At 38.7% G+C, this 18,847-nt stretch overlaps 1 protein-coding gene across 2 annotated transcripts in view; it reads right to left on the bottom strand.

Moving 5' to 3' along the window:
• Positions 1-18,847, bottom strand: part of sbf1 (SET binding factor 1) — a 197,680-nt gene that overhangs the window by 59,949 nt on the left and 118,884 nt on the right. For both annotated transcript variants that reach the window (XM_072241664.1, XM_072241665.1), the window contains exons 11-20: positions 17,213-17,326; positions 15,539-15,667; positions 8,194-8,292; positions 7,609-7,813; positions 7,058-7,170; positions 5,243-5,392; positions 4,150-4,218; positions 2,440-2,598; positions 1,362-1,621; positions 786-958 (exon numbers count right to left, since the gene is read on the bottom strand). In XM_072241664.1, the coding sequence (XP_072097765.1) occupies positions 786-958; positions 1,362-1,621; positions 2,440-2,598; positions 4,150-4,218; positions 5,243-5,392; positions 7,058-7,170; positions 7,609-7,813; positions 8,194-8,292; positions 15,539-15,667; positions 17,213-17,326 (1,471 nt within the window). The remainder of the gene's footprint in view (positions 1-785; positions 959-1,361; positions 1,622-2,439; positions 2,599-4,149; positions 4,219-5,242; positions 5,393-7,057; positions 7,171-7,608; positions 7,814-8,193; positions 8,293-15,538; positions 15,668-17,212; positions 17,327-18,847) is intronic.

Below are 18,847 nucleotides of genomic sequence, written 5' to 3'. Positions count from 1 at the left end.
TTACCTTGTAATCAGACCAGGGAATGAGGTGGGTGGACAGAGAATAATTTCAATGGTTGAGGGGGATCTAGGAGGGGATGTGGATATCCAATTTAGAATAACCAGCTTGAAAATGATAAAGTGAAGAGTTGAAGCTGCAAATTTTACATCTACAATGCATAACAAGACTAGAGACTACAGTGATACCACAGCATGGTCTTTGTTGTGTGTGGTTTTTCATGGATTCTATTGTTTCTTTGTTTTGTGGGTTTGCAAGAAGATGAATTTCAAAGTTGTATATGGTATATATACTTTGATAATAAATATGAAATTTGAATACAGAAGAATAGCCCGGACAGATTTTTCCATGAAAATCCTTCTACTTTGAGCCCTCAAACTCAACCAGCACATGTTAGGCACAGAGTTACGATCTCTCGAAACTACGACTTCAAGCACTTCCAAGCAAGCACAGCATGATTATCTGGAAATTAAAAACTTCTAGTCTGCTTGACAAGGGAAGTCTGATTGTTAGACAGAATATCTTATTCCTGGTGAATATAGAAGTTTTGTAAACACAAAATAATCTGCAGATGCTGGGGTCAAAGCAACACTCACAACACGATGGAGGAACTCAGTGGTCCTGACGAAGGGTTCCGGCCCGAAACGTCGGCTGATCGTTTCCACGGATGCTGCCCGACCTGCTGAGCTCCTCCAGTGTGTTGACAGAAGTTTTGAGCACCAGTCCACCATCCATGATCCTGAACCCTACTCACAGCGAACATTCCAGACAAGAAATCATAGCTCACCTGGTAAATTCGCATGAAGTGCTTTGAGGTGGTCACTACTGACACCACTCTCTGTGCACACTTTATCCACAAATCTGTTGATGAATCGAACCACTGAATTTGCCACATCAGAAGTCTCTGCATCCTCAAATCCACTTTCAGTATCATAGCTCTCAGCCACACTGCCTGCAATACTGCAGACCAAGGAACAATTAGGGCAGAACACAATAACAATGCATCAATTCAGCCACATATACTGAAAGAAAGCAGGATTGTCTGGTAGAAAACTATCTGGATTTGGAGCACTGCTCTTTATGAGATTTCCCCTTGAAATGAGTTGGATGATCAGCCATGATCATACTGAATGGCGGTGCAGGCTCGAAGGGCCGAATGGCCTACTCCTGCACCTATTTTCTATGTTTCTAACTGCGAAGTGCTTCATCTTCCAATTCCCCCACAAATGAAAAAGAATTTCATTATCTGAATAACAGGGTTTCATTGACTCAGCATGACTAATAGCACAGGTTGCTGTTTCACTGTCAATGAGTACCCACCTACAGACATGTAACAACAAAACACAAGTGAGCTGGTCCTTACCTGTTTGTTACAAAGCTGTTGCTGACACTCTCCATGTCTCCAATTGCTGTAGAGCGAAGAAGGCGATTCTTGCTGGTGTCAAGTGGCAGGAGCAGGTAAGTGAGACGATTACCATAGTGAATAGCCTGACTATATACTGTGCTTTCCTCTTTATCGATAAGTTCTTGCTGCTTCTCTTTACAATATGTTGGCCACATACGTAACTGTTCTGCTGCTACCTGCAGTGCTGACCTCTGCTCTCCCTCACCATTGACAGAACCCTGCAAAACAACAGAATGGCTGATCGCTCAGATTATCTTTCATTACCTCAATACCTCATAATTATAATAATTTTTTTCTCTAATATTAACATTATTCATTTTGTGAGTTTCCTCGTCTGTGCGAGTAATCTCTAATAGAAATTTGATTTCTGTTATGTTTGCGTGGAACAACAACAACTTAGTGGACTTAAACCTCTTTTAGTGATTCATATTAGTAATGGTACATACTGGGCCACTTACAATGTGGGAGCTACAAACCAGGCCCCCCGAGATGAAAAACACGCACCCCTGAAAGCTCGCACCCAAATGAGAGTGCCTCCCGCACGTAGGAGACCCAATTGATACAGTACGCGATAAACTGGCCGCATGCACTCTTGCCACGTTCTCATAATTGATCCGATATGGTTCAGTTTCATCGTCAGGGAGCGAATCTCGGGTCAGATTAAGGTTTCACACAGTCTCTCTACACGACCATCAACTGCGACTAATGTTCCAATATCCTACAGCTGACGATTTTACTATCAGTGCCTGAACAACTCTACAGGTTAAGTAGTGACTGCTCTCCATCAGATTGCTGAATTTACGTTACATGAGCAATAATTGGTTGAAGAATGGTTGATTAGGGTTGAACTCTTATGAAAATGGTCAGAGTGCAGAATCAAGGACACAATGTCATGTTTGTCAAAATCTTGGGTAGGCTGCATTTCGGATAAAATATAGTCAAAATAAGCACTGATCAGTGACTTGGTGTCCATCATGGATTCCCTAATCAGCAATGACCAATGGGAGCACCAGTCAGTGATCAGGGAGCTACTTACTGTTCCTGAGAGATGATCACTATCCATTTCCAAATACAATGCTCGGATATGTTTCTGTACATCACTGTAAAACATGGCTTCCCAGAACTGAAGATTAGTCCATACCAGATGATCTTGTACACAGCTGTATGCAAACTGTGTAACACCAGACCCCAGTTTCTGCAAACATTGAAGTACATGATTAAAATACTGTAAAATACAGAACCATTGGTTGGATCTATGGAATAATTTTTAATACCACAGTCATCACCAACATCTTGTGCTTACAAATTGCCTTTATTGGAGCTAAATCCCTTAACCACTTTCTATACAGTGTATTCAAGCTAATATAGACACATCAGGACCAGTACATTTTAGCACAATTAAGTTAGCCAAACCCAATTAGCCAAAGTTTCATGGAAATAGTCAAAAGCAAAAAAAAAGACAAGTTGCGGTTTAACTAGGTAACAATCTGTATAGTTAAATGAAGTGCTATACCAATTAGAACACTGCTAATACCTTTACAGTACTGCAATGCTGTGTACTAGTTCCTAATAGTTATCAATGGAGGAATTCATCTGCCCTGTCCTTTTGATTGGCTGTAAATGAACAAAATCAGTGCAGACACCTAGTGCAGATAATGGACTGCCTTCATGCTTTAGACATCTGCATCCTCCAAATCTTCATTTTCATTGGAAGATTTATGATGATTGTTAATACTTTCATAATTCCTATCTTGAAGTAGTGAAATTGTGTCGTTTTCACTCCCAACTGTTTCTAGTATTGCCAAGTCTGAATATCTGAAACTGCGGTGAGTAAGACAGCTCAGAATTGTCCTACTGCTTATTTCTTGCCACCTATCAGTGATACAATCACTGCTTTTAAACACAACACATGCAACTGACTCTACTTAAAAACTGATCGCTCTAAGCACAGTCAAGCAAGTGCATGTGACAGATGCTAGTTAGAAACTGTTTAGCAATAGTCTCCTGTCCCAATTAAGAGGCATAGTGTCCCAAATAAACAAAGGGAATCCCTGCTATTCTCTCGATTTACTTTTTGTTCCTTGAGTTGTCTCAAACAAATGGCTGCCCTGATTAACTGATGGCCCAAACAACCAGAATCCACTGTATACTAACTACCAGAAACAATAACTCCAAATTCTTACGGTCAGCTTGGTGCTGGCTTCCAGATTTTGGTAGCTGGGCATTTATTTATTTAGTGATATCGCACAGAATAGGCTCTTCTGGCCCTTTGAGCTGCATGGCCCAGCAGCCCTCTGACTATCCCTATTTAACCCTAACCTAATCAAGGGACAATTTACAATGACCAATTAACCTACCTAGTCTTTGGACCATGGGAGGAAACCAGAGGACCCACCGACACACGCACTCCACAGGGAGAACAGACAAATTCCTTATAGAGGACGCCAGGACAGAACTCCGAAATCCAATGCCCGAGTTGTAATAGCACCATTCTAACTGCTCTGTTAACATGCCTCCAAACCTGCATGTAGATCCTTTCCAAACCCTGTCCCATGTAAGCATTCAGGCCATTCCTCCTCCTCTCAGCCACCTGTCCTTCTCATTCAGATCTCTCTTTCTTTGACCATCTTCTCAGATATGATACTCATGCATGCATTTGGCACTTTCAATTTGGCTTGTTACCACTGGCCTGTGAATGTTCACTATTCGTTGTGCAGAGTTGGATATGCACATCACATAAACTTACTCTGCAGAAAGCTGTAACCAATGGGAGGAGAGCTGCTGCAACTATGTGTTCATCCAATGGTGTGCAATCCTGTAATAAAAAAGGATCAATTCAGATCATTTTACCTGCGCAGCCCTAATCCTGCTGCAAACTCTCCTTTCCTAAGCCTGTGACTGCATAATGGTTTAAACTGAAAAAATACTGCCTCAAACAAATCAGAAAGAACAGCTTAAAGAAGTTAATTTGTCATTTGAAAAGGAAAAACCGAGAAGTAGGGTAAATGCTGAGAGTGGAATCAAATGGAGAATGGGGAAATGGTGTAAAAGACACTGAAGCCAGTCTAGTCAGCCATCATCATTTTTACTTATAGATAAAGCACAGTGACAGTCCCTTCTGGTTCAAAGAGCCCACACTGCCCAATTATACCCTTGCGACCAATTAATTTACTAACCTGTATGTCTTTTGGAATGTGAGAGAAAACCAGAGCACCCAGAGGAAACCAAAGTGGTCATGGGGAGAACGTAGACTCCTTACAGACTGTGGTGGGAATTGAACCCAGTAATAGTGTTAAACTAACCGCTATACTACCATGCTGCCCATATGGGATACTGGGGCAGGCTTGAGGGGCCTAATCTTAACTGTTCTTGAGAAGATGGTGATGAGCTAGCTTCTTGAATTACTGTAGTCACTGCAGTGTGAATATGGCCACAATGCTATTAGGGAGAGTGTTCGAGGATTCCGAATATACTCAGGTCTTGAATGTACACAGCTTTTTGTATAGAATTCCTAAGATGCTCAATGCGTGATGAAATTTCTTTTTGACCAGTTACTCCTAGACTGTGGTCCCTGAGTCTAAGCACCCCAGCAGGAAAACCACCATAGCTATTTAGAAAGCTCCACAAGAATTTTATAAGATGAACTAAATGTCTCCTCCAATGCAGTCCGGTTCTGTCAGAGGCAAAGCCTGCTTACATTGTAGAGTGCTATTTCATTTAGAAAACAAATTACTAAACAAAGTACCAAATTCACCAGCAATGGAAGAAAGAAGCCCAAGGACAGAGATTTAAAAAAAAAATCAACAGCCTATTGCCATTTGAGAAGAAAATCAAAGTACCTGCAATGCACAGTTCATCATCCGGACAATATAGTCAAACTGCTGATGATCGAGGACTGCTCGATTTTGCAGAACATGTAAATTCAACTCTTCAGTGAGGCATTGTCGAGCAGCACGTCCCTTAAGGGCCCTTAACATGGCAGGTAACAACTGTACAGAGAGAAAAAATACATCATTTGGTAAAATAAATAATGGTTACATTTAAAGCTGATGATTGTTCTTACTATCACATGGAAGGTCCTACACCACCAGATTCAGGAAGAGTTACTACCCTACAACCATTAAGCTCCTGATCTGGACTTCAACTTCACTCACCACTACTCAGAACTAATTCTACAACCAAGTTTCAAAGACATTTTAACACCTCATGCTCTAAGTAACTAGTTCCTTGAGGTTGTTATAACAGGGGGTGATAATGGGGACAAGCTCCCACTACTTATTAATTGTTCCCAATGACGTGCACCTCAAATAGCCTCTGATAACCAAGTCCAGGTCCTAGCCTTCACGTGTGGCTTAGCTACTAAGCCCACCAGATCAGTGTCTACTGACAGGAGAAGAAGGGGGAAAGATGGGCAACTGGCGCCTTAACACTAGTTGCTTCGGGCAAATGGGGCTCATCAGCCATAGTTGGCAGCTCATCTAGAAGGAAAACTCTGATCTCAAACCTCTGCCATCTTGTAGCTATACCCACTCATTGGGAAGGCTTTGGGAGTAAACCACAAGGAAAAAAATTGGTACTGGAGTCCCTTAGGCAGTCCTACACTGAGTTCAACACTGACCAGCAACTCATCCGACACTGCTAGCACCAAACTGTTTCGGTCTCTGCCATTCCTTTGGGTTCACCAGATACGTGGAGAAGGGGAGCTTGCTGCATGGGCAACAGCTTGTTCTCCATATTACACTGCCCAGGCCTGCATATCTAGACAGCTAGGACACAACATCCATGTTTGACCCTAATCAACGGAGGCCTCACTCGCTCACCCTCAGTAACCACTGAGCAAATCTACATGAAACACTGTTGCAGGAAAGCAGCATCCATCATCAGGGACCCTCACCAACCAGGACATGCTCTCTTGTTGCTGCTGTCATCAGGAAGGTACAAGAACCTCAGGAATCCCACCACCAGGTTCAGGAACAGTTGCTATCCCTCAACCATCAGTTCTTGAACCAAAGGGGATAACTTCACTCACTACATCAATGAAATATTTCCACAATCAATGGACTCACTTTCAAGGACTCTTCATTTCATGTTCTTGACATTCACTGCTTTTTAAAAAAAAATTATTATTGTTTCTTCCTTTCATTTGCAGTTTGTTTTCTGCACTCTGGTTGAATGTCCTGGTTGGCGGTCTGTCACCGATTCTGTTCTATATTATTCTATAGAATTGTTGAGAATGCCCACAAGAAAATGAATCTCAAGGCTGCACATGGTGACATATATGTACTTCAGTAGTTAATTTACTTTTGTAACTTAAAGCCCAAGGTATCTCCCAGATACTGCTGAATGATCTTTCCTAACTTCCTAGCACCCTGATATAGATAGGATTAGCTACAGAAGTTTCCTCTTAGCTACACCATTAACTTTGTCTGACACAAGTCACACAAAACATCTTGTAATGGACCATTGTACCAGTTTTCCACAGGTCTTTATCAGTTGCACCAAGTCTCTTTGCATGAGATCACACTTCATTTATTTGGCAAAAAGTGTTTGGCATGGGCATCAAGTTCAAAAACAATTAAAAATCAATGGCCATCATATGACAATTAAGTATTCAAAAAGGCAAGGTACAATTAGGTAACAGAAAATTAAACTACCTTTTTGGCCTCCAACATTTTATTTTCAAATATGTAGGTAATGCAGTTCCTGACAACCTCTAACCTTCGGGCACTGTTGGCAAGGACGATACCATTTCGATCAATGACAGCAGCTTTAATTAAAAGAAAAATTCTTTCAGAACCTTTCTATGTAGTGAATGTCTTCCAGCATCCTCTTTTGCTTTCACTTTGCCCTCACCCACATCATCGAAGATACAGATTGGTCAGACAACACGAATTTAAGGTGATCAACAAAAGACAATAAAAAGACAACTTTTTCATTAAATGGGAAATGATCTCCAATTTACTGTTTGAAAGACTGTGAAAGCAGTCATGTTGTGGCATTCAAAGAAAGCACCCAAAGGCAATGGCTAAAGGATAGAACTGGATTGCACATACAAAAGCTGGGCCAGTACAAATCTTTATCATGCTGTAAACATTTGATGAATCAAAAATTCACATGTTCCCTTGTACCCAAATCAATTATAAACACACGGGCCCCAGTGCCAGTAGAAGGCTCACCACTGATCCGAGACTTCCAACACACTCACCACTTGGAGGGCCCATGGGCACTATGCATTTCATCTCAGCTTTGACAGCAGGTGGAGCATTCTTTAGTTTGGCTGTGGCCTGGTCAATGATCCACTGCACCATGCTTTCATCCAGTTGAGGAAAGGTGGTTCGCTGCAACCGTAGGTGGGAGCCCTCAGTTGGTTTCTGTATTTTGTGCATTGTGACTGCTGGGTAAGGGTTCTCCTAATGGAAGGGTAGAGATGACATAGTGAACTTGAAGACTTCTAACTTCAGTCTTCCAAATTAAAGAGTGAACAACAATCTGTGAAAATGGCACATTTTGCAGCTCGTCATCCATTTATAGCCCAGAAGAGTAAACTCTCTTTTTAATGTCTCAATGGATAAATATTCCAAAAGTGAAATCTTAAACCAGATTTTCTGCCAAACAATTAATGAGTAATTTAAAATTGATGTTTATATTACTGTCCTCATTGAATCTAGAAAAGTAACACAACCAGACACAAACTTCCAAATTCCCAGCAGCAGATTATCTAAGTTGTTTCCCAACAGAGCATGGCAAGTTATCAAATCAAGTAGCAACTGTTTTCCAACCATGAACATACATTCCGATGAAGCTTTTCTGATATTTCTTTCACGTGCTTTAGAACTTTCTGTGGGTTTCCCTCTTCTGATCGTATTCTCTCTATTTCATTAGCTACCAGCTGTAAACAATCACAGAAACACATGTCACTCCTTAAAGGTCAGAATCAAACTGTTAAATGCAAACAGTGCTGAATAATAAGACCTGCAAAGGGAACAAGATGTAACCGGCAACACAAAGCTGATGGCCTGCCCATTTTGCCTACTTACACTCAGGTGCATAGAAGTTAAGGCAGGATCAATCATTTATTTTCTGGTTGGGTCGGGGCTGGGGATAGATTTGGTCAGACTGAGGTGTCCTCCCATACTTTATACCACTCCAAGCTAAGAGCAGATTGATAAATGGGCTCAACCTCCATTGCCCTCTAAAAGATGGTTATAATCATCAGAAAGTAGACCATTCATATCAAAACTTGCAGTAACCTGCTGTGCAGCTGGCAATTAATAACCCAAACCTTGCATTAACCAGTCTGTGTAGTTACTTTCCTTTTTTTAAATCTTTTTATTAATTTTTCAAAATTATAAACTCAATAATAAAGTTGGTACACAGAGATTGGAAAAATGTTCTTCAACATATATAAAATGAATTTTAAGTAACATAGATATAAAAGACTTCCAAACTCATAATGAGATTAAACATTAAAAAAGAAATAAAAAGAAAAAATATATATAAACAAAAAAAACCCCAAGAAAAAAAAACAAAACAGGGCTAGACCAACAGCTTATATCAGACATGTTCAATAATGTCGTTAACTCCGCTCCCCTCCTCATATAACTTAAGTTTAAAAAAAAGATTCGGAAAGGTCAGATTACATCCTATGAAAATGTTGCATAAAAGGTTTCCAAGTTTCTTCAAATTTAACCAAAGGGTCAAAAATATCACTTCTAATTTTTTTCCAAATTTAAACTTAATATGGTTTGAGAAAACCATTGGAATGTAGTTGGAGGATTAGTTTCCTTCCAGTTCAACAAAATAGATCTTCTCGCCATTAAAGTAACAAAAGCTATCATTCGACAGGCTGAAGAAGACAAAGATCTATGTTCTACCATTGGCAATCCAAAGATTGTCGTAGTAGGATGGGGTTTTAAATCGAAGCATAGAACTGTTGAAATAATATCAAAAATGTCTTTCCAATATTTTTCCAAAAGAGGACAGGACCAAAACATATGAGCTAAAGAAGTCACTTCAGAGTGACATCTATCACAAGTAGGGTTTATATGGGAATAAAAATGAACTAGTTTATCTTTGGACATATGAGCTCTGTGTACTACTTTAAATTGTATTAGGGTATGTTTAGCACATATAGAAGAAGTACTAACTAATTGAAAAATTTTATCCCATTTCTCTGTAGGTAGGGAAAGTTGAAGTTCCCTGTCCCATTCATTTTTAATTTTGTCAGATATATCTGGCTGTAATTTCATAATTATATCATAAATTATTGCTATTAATCCCTTCTGCAAAGGATTAAAGCCTAAAATTTTATCAAGAGTGCCAGAAGGATTGGAAGTCGGAAAGGTAGGCAACGTAATATTTAAAAAATTTCTTATTTGTAAGTATCTAAAAAAGTGGGATCCAGGCAAATCAAATTTCTCAGATAACTGCTCAAAAGACATAAAGCAGTTATCCAAAAATAAATCGCGAAAACATATTATGCTTTTCGTTTTCCATATCAAAAAGGCTTGGTCCTTTACCGAAGGTTGGAAAAAAAATTAGATATAACAGGACTTGATAACATAAATTCATTCAGGCCGAAAAATTCACGAAATTGTAACCATATTCGCAATGTATGTTTAACTATAGGGTTGAAAATTTGTTTATTCAATTTAGATAGTGGAAAAGGCAATGAAGTTCCTAAAATGGAGGCTAAAGAAAACCCTTGTACAGAATGGCCTTCAAGGGTTACCCAATGTGGGCTTGGAGGTATATTCCAATCTTGTGTCCAAAATATTAAGTATCGGATATTAATTGCCCAGTAATAAAATCTTAGGACAGGCAATGCCAAGCCACCTTCTTTCTTAGATTTCTGTAAGTATTTTTTACTTAATCTGGGATTTCTATTTTGCCATATATAAGAAGAAATTTTAGAGTCAATAATATCAAAAAAAGATTTAGGAATAAAAATCAGTTTCGCTTGAAATAAATATAAAAATTTGGGTAAAATAATCATTTTAAAAGCATTAACACGGCCAATCAATGATAGAGACAAAGGGGACCATTTGGTAATCAGTTGTTTAACCTGATTAATTAGTGGTAAAAGGTTGAAATTGAATAGATCCTTATGTCTCTTAGTAATTTTAACTCCCAAATAAGTAAAATAATCAGTAATCAATCTAAATGGAGAATTTCTATAAATAGGAACCTGCATATTTAATGGAAAGAGTTCACTCTTACTTAGGTTCAGTTTATAACCAGAAAAGCTACTAAACTGAGCAAGCAAAGTTAATACTGCCGTAATAGATTTTCCTGGGTTAGAAATATATAATAGTAGATCATCTGCATATAGTAATAATTTATGAGTCTCATTTCCACGAGTAACACCAAATATATTAGGGGAATCACGAATGGCAATAGCTAACGGTTCCAAAGCAATATCAAATAATAATGGACTAAGAGGGCAACCCTGCCTAGTACCACAGAATAAATGAAAGAAAGGGGATCTTTGGTTGTTAGTAAATACCGAGGCCAAAGGGGTAAAATATATCAGTTTAATCCAGGAAATGAATATCAGACTAAAATTGAATTTCTCAAGGGTATTAAATAAATATACCCATTCAACTCTATCAAAAGCTTTTTCAGCATCCAATGAAACGACACATTCTGGAATTTTGGGTGAAGGCGTATAAACGATATTCATTAATCTCCTAATATTAAAAAAAGAGTAACGATTTTTAATAAATCCAGTTTTATCAGCAGAAATAATTTGGGGTAATACATTCTCCAATCTTGTTGCCAACATTTTAGAAAAAATCTTAGAATCAACATTCAGCAGAGATGTAGGCCTATAAGATGCACATTCAGTAGGATCCTTATCTTTTTTAACAATTAGGGAAATAGAAGCTCGATAGAAAGATTGTGGTAATTTACCTATTGAAAAGGCATCCCTAAAAACGCTACATAGCCAAGGGGTTAGTGTAGTTGAGAAAAATTTTAAAAATTCTACTGTAAATCCATCTGGACCAGGTGCTTTACCTGAATTCATTGAAAAAATAGCATTCTTCATTTCCTCTACAGTAATAGGTACATCTAGTTTTGAACGTTGATTAGATGATAATTTTGGAATATTCAATTTCTTAAAGAATTCATACATTATAGTAGAGTCATCAGGAAATTCTGATTGATAAAGAGAGGTATAAAATTCTTGAAAGGATTTATTAATCTCGTCATGGTCAACTGTCAAAGTGCCATCTTGTTTACGAATTTTAAGAATCTGTCATTTAACCGAGGTCGATTTCAATTGATTAGCTAAAAGCTTCCCAGTTTTATCACCATGTATATAAAATTGACTCTCAGTTTTAATTAATTGACTTTCAATTGAAGATGATAATAAAAGGTTATGTTCCATTTGAAGTTCAACTCTCTGTTTATAAAGTTCTTGATTAGGAGCTATAGAATATTTCTTATCAACTTCTTTAATCTTGTTAACCAGTTTAAGTATTTCCTTGTTAGTTCGCTTTTTTAATCCAGCAGTGTATGAAATAATTTGTCCACGAATACATGCTTTAAAAGTATCCCAGAGGATCCCACTGGAAATATCATCCGTGAAATTCGTTGTACAGAAAAACTTAATCTGTTCATCAATAAACCTAACAAATTCTGAATCTTGAAGCAAAGAGATATTAAATCTCCATTGTCTAGAATTAGTAGATATATCCTTTAAGTTGATAAATAATTTCAACGGTGCATGGTCAGAAACAACAATAGAATCATATTCACAACTCGTAACAAAAGGAATTAATCGAGATTCAATAAGAAAATAGTCAATTCTTGAATAATGCTGATGTACATGTGAAAAAAAAGAGAACTCTTTGTCATTCTGATGCAAGAATCTCCAAATTTCTGAAATTCCAGAGTCAATCATAAAAGAGTTAATAAGGGTAGCCGATTTATTCGGAAGTGCTTGATTAAACTTGGATCTATCTAACAAAGTGTTTAAACAACAATTAATATCACCATCCATAATCAGCATATAGTCATTTAAATTGGGAAGAGATGTGAGGAGATTCTTGAAAAAATCAGGACGGTCAACATTTGGAGCATAAACATTGAGCATGGCAACTTTTCTGTTAAATAGCAAGCCAGTAATCAATAAAAACCTGCCATTAGAATCTGAAATCGTCTCATAGTGCGTAAATGAAATTGACGAATCTATAAATATAGAAACACCTTTTACTTTAGCTTGTGAATTCGCATGATACTGTTAGTCCTTCCAGAATCTAAAGAAATGTTGATTATCCTCGTTCCAGACATGAGCTTCTTGTACAAAAATAATTATGAGCATTCATCCTGTGGAATACTTTGAAAATTTTCTTCCGTTTAACCGGGTGGTTTAAACCATCTGTATTCCAAGAAACTAAATTAATGGTCTTATCCATCATAATGAGCTCGAGTATAAAGAATGTAAAGGGTTAACCAGAGTAGAGACTCATGACCCCGGAAGAGGAAAAAAAGGTCCAAAGAGGAACCGGAAGTTATGACATTTCAGACATTTTAGTGGTTTCTGGTCAGCCTGTTTAAAAAGAAAAAATGAAAAAGGAATGTGACGAGAATACACATAGATTAAGATGTTAGCTGTCCTGTGCTGGCACCAGTGGGATCAGCAGTTGGTCTGCCACCTGTCTTCAGGAGAAAGAGAGATAAGGGAAAACAATGGAGCAGCATTTGGAGATGTTAATGAAAGGATGGGAGAGTTTAACGGAAGGAGAGCTGTCAAGATCGGCTCCCCCTTTGAACCCTGAACTGTTTGAAGTGATGGTCAGGCGATACCCCAGCAGGGGGATAAAAAGGGACAGGTTCGCTAAGGCAAGACACACACGACACCACGAGGTAACGAGACCCTAGAAGCGGTGCGCCTCCCATAAGTCGGTGGGAAGTTTTGGAAGGCTGGTCGCGGGACCAAGCCATAGACGCACAGGGTGGAAAGGCATGATCAGCAGGAACCTGGTGTGTGTCCGCCCTTGCCTGGGTGCCAGGTTCACCGCAGAGAAACGATCGTATCTGGAAACGGAGGGGTCACGGTCGGTGACCTCAGAAGACATCACAAAGGGCTCACCTGAAAGCTGACTGCAAAGAATATCGAAGGTCTGTGTGGAAGTCGTTTGAATATTCATTCGTTTTGCTCTCTCTCTCCTTCCCCCCACTGTCCATCTCCCACGGCAGTGATTACTGCGAACTGAACTGAATTCAATTGAACTAACTTTGCGTCACTTTGAAACTGGTCATTTACCCCTAGACGACGATAGAGCTTGATTGATCCTGTTATCCTAATTCTGTGTACACGTGTGTTTATCATTGCTGAACTGTTGCATTTATTATCCTTTTGATTAGAGTACTGTGTTGCTTGTTTCTTTAATAAAACTTTCTTAGTTCTAGTAATCCAGGCTCCAAATGAGTGATCCATTTCTGCTGGTTTGGCAACCCAGTTACGGGGTACATAACAGGAATAAAAGGAAAAATACCACCCACCTCCCACAAAACCCCAGAAAAAGCCAGGCAGTGGCCAATGCTAAATCTAAGACTAAACCTACCCCCATCTTTCCGGAGGGCGACCCAACTGAAATATGTTTATCAAGAAAAACACCATCCTTATGGAAAAAAGTAAAAACTAACTATAACAAGAAAAAAAAACTAAAGCGATTAAAAGCATTAAAAAGTTCCTTACTACTCATATTTCAAAGAACATCAAACATTAAATCATATTACTATGTTAATTTTTCAAATATAAATGATCGGAGATGACGTAAGAAACAGCAAGGATTCTGGGGAGAAGGAAAAAACAATCCCCCATTTTAAAATATAATACTTTAGTAACATTTCAAAAAGAAAACAATCATTAAACTTATAACTAAATAACTACCCAAAGGTATTAACAGTAAGATATACAGGATAACTAACAAAAAAGCCTAATATCGTTTAACTATATAAAACGAACCTACAATGCCAGATCGAAAAAACAAAGCCTCGAACTAAACAATCAGAAACGAGAGAATAAACCAAATGATACATTGACTAATCCTCCGTAGAGGGAGACAGATCATCGAGAAAGATTTGGATTTCCATCGGATTTTTAAACAGACTGCGCAAGTTATCCGGCATAACCACTCGCAGACGGGCTGGAAACAGTAGCGCTATTTTATAGCCCCGACGATAAAGTTCTGCCATCTGAGGTTTAAAAGCCATCCATTTTTTCAATACGTCTTGGGTGTAGTCTTCAACAATTCTGAACTTGAGATCTTGACATTCCATCATACCTTTCTTCCGAGCTGCTCGGATAACTCGTTCCTTATCATGGACATAATGAAACCGAATGATAATTGGTCTCGGTTTAGCCGATCTCTCTGGATTAAAATGGAATGAGCAATGAGCACGATCTAATATTGGTGATTCTTCCAATATATCAGAGCCAAACACATCCATTAGCAATTTAGAAAAGTATTTAGTAGGATCTCCCTTCTCCACATCCTCAGGGAAACCAATTAAGCGCAAATTCTGTCGTTGGGAACGATTTTCAAGATCGATAGTCTTAGCTCGATAGCGTTCCAATTGCTGAGTTACCGAAGTTAAACTTTTTTCGAGCGCTTCAATTCTTTTATCTCTTTTACGGCCATCTTTGTCTAACTCCGAAATCCTGACTTGATGTTGGTCGATTTCACGTCTGAATGTTCTTGATTCTTCCTTCCTCAAATTCAACGCTTCTTCAATTGCGGTGAGTCTTTGATTAACTGTATCTTCTAAAAGTTTCTTCATTTGTTCCATAGTTACTGGAGCATCGTTCGAAGTTCCAGGATCACCGTTTTTTTTTTCCGTTCCCGGCGGAACCTTTCCCTTCTTTGGCTTCTCGTGTTCTGGTATTCATTTTCAATAAGTAAAAGTCGTAGTTCAATAATATAGATCATTTAGTGTAGGTATAGGTAAGGTAAGTAAGAGTCATTACATGCAAAAATGTAAAGGGTATGGAGCAACGCCCAAAAGCAGCTCACTCCATGAGTCCCCCGTCAGAAAGTCGTGTAGTTACTTTCCAAACACAAAATTTACAAATCCAGCATTACAATTCACAATCACTCTTAAACTGATAAATTAATATGCCTTACCTCATCAAACAAATCACATGCTCGATATGGTGAGCCTCTTTCTGATATAAATCCCGCAAAAGCCATCCCATCAAGAACTTTGGTGAGAAACTCATCGTCCAGCAATACTCTTTGGGCCAAGAAGGCCACCTGTGTCAGTGCAGAGCAATAGTTATAGGCCCACAAAACATTCCAGCAACAACTGATAAATGTTACCTTGAAGATATTCAAACTACTTTTCAATAAACAGCAGATCATTCTGAAAATTATCATGAACTATCAAGTAATCCCTCTAAACTGCTGAAGCATTTAACCATGATATCTGTCCACCTGTATACAACTTGTACTGCACAATTATTCTCAACTGTGTAATGATTTTGTAAACTCACTGACATCTCCTTAGATCCCTTCATAGTAGGTTCATTGCTTCTCTCTAGCTTCCTGAAACATGGAGTCACCATCACCAGTGAGGCTACCAGCATCATGGGGTCACTGCCATCCCCTAGGCTCCTTGCAAGTGGGCTGTGCGCAGCACCTATACCTTCTGTACTGTCTTGGCAATTTCACACCTACACTCACCGGACACTAGTACCCCTATGTACAGACCGTGCACTGTGGGGTCACTGTAATGCCTACATTCCCTATTGCATGTATCCATTGTCACCTGTACACAATGTGTTGTGTAATCATTTACTATGTGAACATGATTGCTTGCTTACCATGCGATTGTTGCTAATTCTTCATGCCATGTACTGTGTAAAATATGCAAGATATACACTCAGTGGCCTCTTTACTAGGCACACTTGTACGTTAATGCAAATACCTAATCAACGAATCAACGCAGGAAAGCATACGGACATGAACAAGAGTTTCAGTTGTTGTTCAGACCAAACATCAGAATGGCAAAGAAATGTGTTCTAAGTAATTTAACCGTGGAATGATTGCTCCTATCAGATGGGGTGGTTTGAGTATCTCAGAAACTGTTGATTTCCTGTTACTTACACGCACAAGTCCTCTACGGTTTACAGAAAAAGGTGTGAAAAAAAAAATCCAGTGAGCAGCAGTTCTGTGGGTGAAGACGCCCTGAGAGGTCAGAGGAAAATGGCCAGACTGGTTCAAGCTGACAGGAAGGCAACAGTAGCTCAAATGACCATGTGTTACTACTATGGTGTACAGGAGAGCATCTCTGAATGCGTAACACTTTGAACCTTGAAGTTAATGGGCTACAGCAGAAGACCACAAACATACATTCAGTAGCCACTTTATTAAGTACCTAACAAAGTGGCCAGTGAGTGTACAATTCCCTTATAACAAAGCATTGAATGTGCTTTAATTACATTGTGATCACTATTTGTTCATGCACGTGGCCAAGTGGTTAAGGCGTTCGTCTAGTTACCTCAAGGTCGCTAGTTCGAGCCTCAGCTGTGGTAGTGTGTTTGTGCCCTTGAGCAAGGCACTTAATCACACATTGCTCTAGTCTGTGCAAGTGGCGCCCCACACAGACTTCCAATCTGCGCCTTGTAAGGCATGAAAATGCCCGATGCAGGCCTCTCATGGTCTGAGTCGACGTTCCCTCCCTATGTGGTACGAAATCTCTGTAAACTTTATGTACGGTATGATCACTCTTTACTACATGCTCTACCTTGCTCATTCATTTTTTTCCCACCTTTGAGGCTCTGAATGTTCCCTGCTTACCTTGTGAAAACGAATTACTGGCTCAGGATGGATACGAATGATTTGCAGGCTCCAGCGGTAACTCTGAAACAATTGTGCAAACAAGCGCAGGAAGACAGCTCTGATTTCTTTATCCTGTCAGAGGATATAGAGTGAGTTAGGTAGCATGAAATTAACTTCAGAGAATAAGTGACATGCAAGAGATCTGCCCTAATGAAAATGTCCAGAAATAACAGTACAAGTTACATTAAGAAAATTATAATAATGTAATGCACAACTAAATCAGTGACAGTTTCCATGGCTGTTCCACTCACATAATAAAGGCATCACTTCACCTTACTAGATTGAATAAACATTGGATACGCTGCGTGATTAAGTTCAAGTGATTAAGCCTCCTTATTCCACATTAAAGTAAACATCAGAATCTTTAGATGGTCAGACTATAATCCTCTCACAGGGCTTTTTACAATCTTTTGACATCAAAGCAATAATCGGGTTATTAACTGATTGAAAACTAATTGAGCCAAAACCGATGCAGACATGAAATGCAGAACACTTTAGAAACCACAGATTTGTTCATTCCAAGCATGTTGATCCCAATTATGACACAGGAGGCCATTCAGCTTCTTGGGTCCATGTTTGTTCCCAGCTGAGGAATGCCATAAGTTCCATTTCCTCTATCTTTACTTCCCTATGCACCTACAGTTTATACACTCATGAGCCTATTGACAAAGCATCTTGGATTATTTTGCCTTCTAGTTTTACTCAGGGATAATTTTCAGAGGCCAGCTTAAGTAGCATATCGTCAGAAGGAAACCAGAGCACCTAGTCATGGAAAATAGGGCAAATTCCACACAGACAGCATCTGAGGTTAGAATCACCTGAGATGGAGTTGAGCAGCACCTGTACCATAGCATATTGCAAAGTGTTACTTTCAATGCTAATTAACACAGTAACTTATAAAACAGACTCTACAGACACAATGTCTAAACCAGAGCTAACTTGCTCTACTGTTCTACAAACTAGAAACGAACTTTGTATTTTTAAAAAAAGCTGCATGATACTTAAACATAAAGCTGATCTGCTTTTTGGAAGGAATATCTTTACGTCTCTCTTCATACATCATACAAACAGATTACAAGAACTGTTCACACAATTAGGAATGTGTTTTAAGATAAATCAATTTATACATCACTCTAGGAAAACCTCCTGTTCAACATATTAAATAGTGCTTAATAATACAGTATTTATTACTCAGAGGTTAAACACACAACTAAACTAATTCTTATCTTTGCGATAGAAAATTAGTCAAATGATTTTCTTGACAAATGACTAAATGCTCAGACTTTAACACTTTTCTTTAAAACAAGAGGTAAACCTCTCGAGTCTTTCTTGTAAATTCAGCATCTTAATTTCTTCCTTATAACTGGATCTAGTACTCAAGTTGAAATATGATTAGTATACTACAGTTTGATAATCTCTTGCTTTGATTTATGGCACTATTCTGATATTTTACATCACTAAACTTTGCATTGGTGGATAGTTAACTATAGAAAGATTTCTATTTGTTTTCCTCCTCTCCTTAGTTAGGCTTAATATGTGGAGCTAAGATAACATAGTCACTGGACGAATAGCCAAGAGTTCTAGATCAGTGAT

This window comes from Mobula birostris, chromosome 23, assembly GCF_030028105.1.
Source record: "Mobula birostris isolate sMobBir1 chromosome 23, sMobBir1.hap1, whole genome shotgun sequence".
Classification (NCBI taxonomy): Eukaryota; Metazoa; Chordata; class Chondrichthyes; order Myliobatiformes; family Myliobatidae; genus Mobula; species Mobula birostris.
Note: the sequence above shows the minus strand (reverse complement) of the source record. Positions and strands in the feature narration are given on the sequence as shown.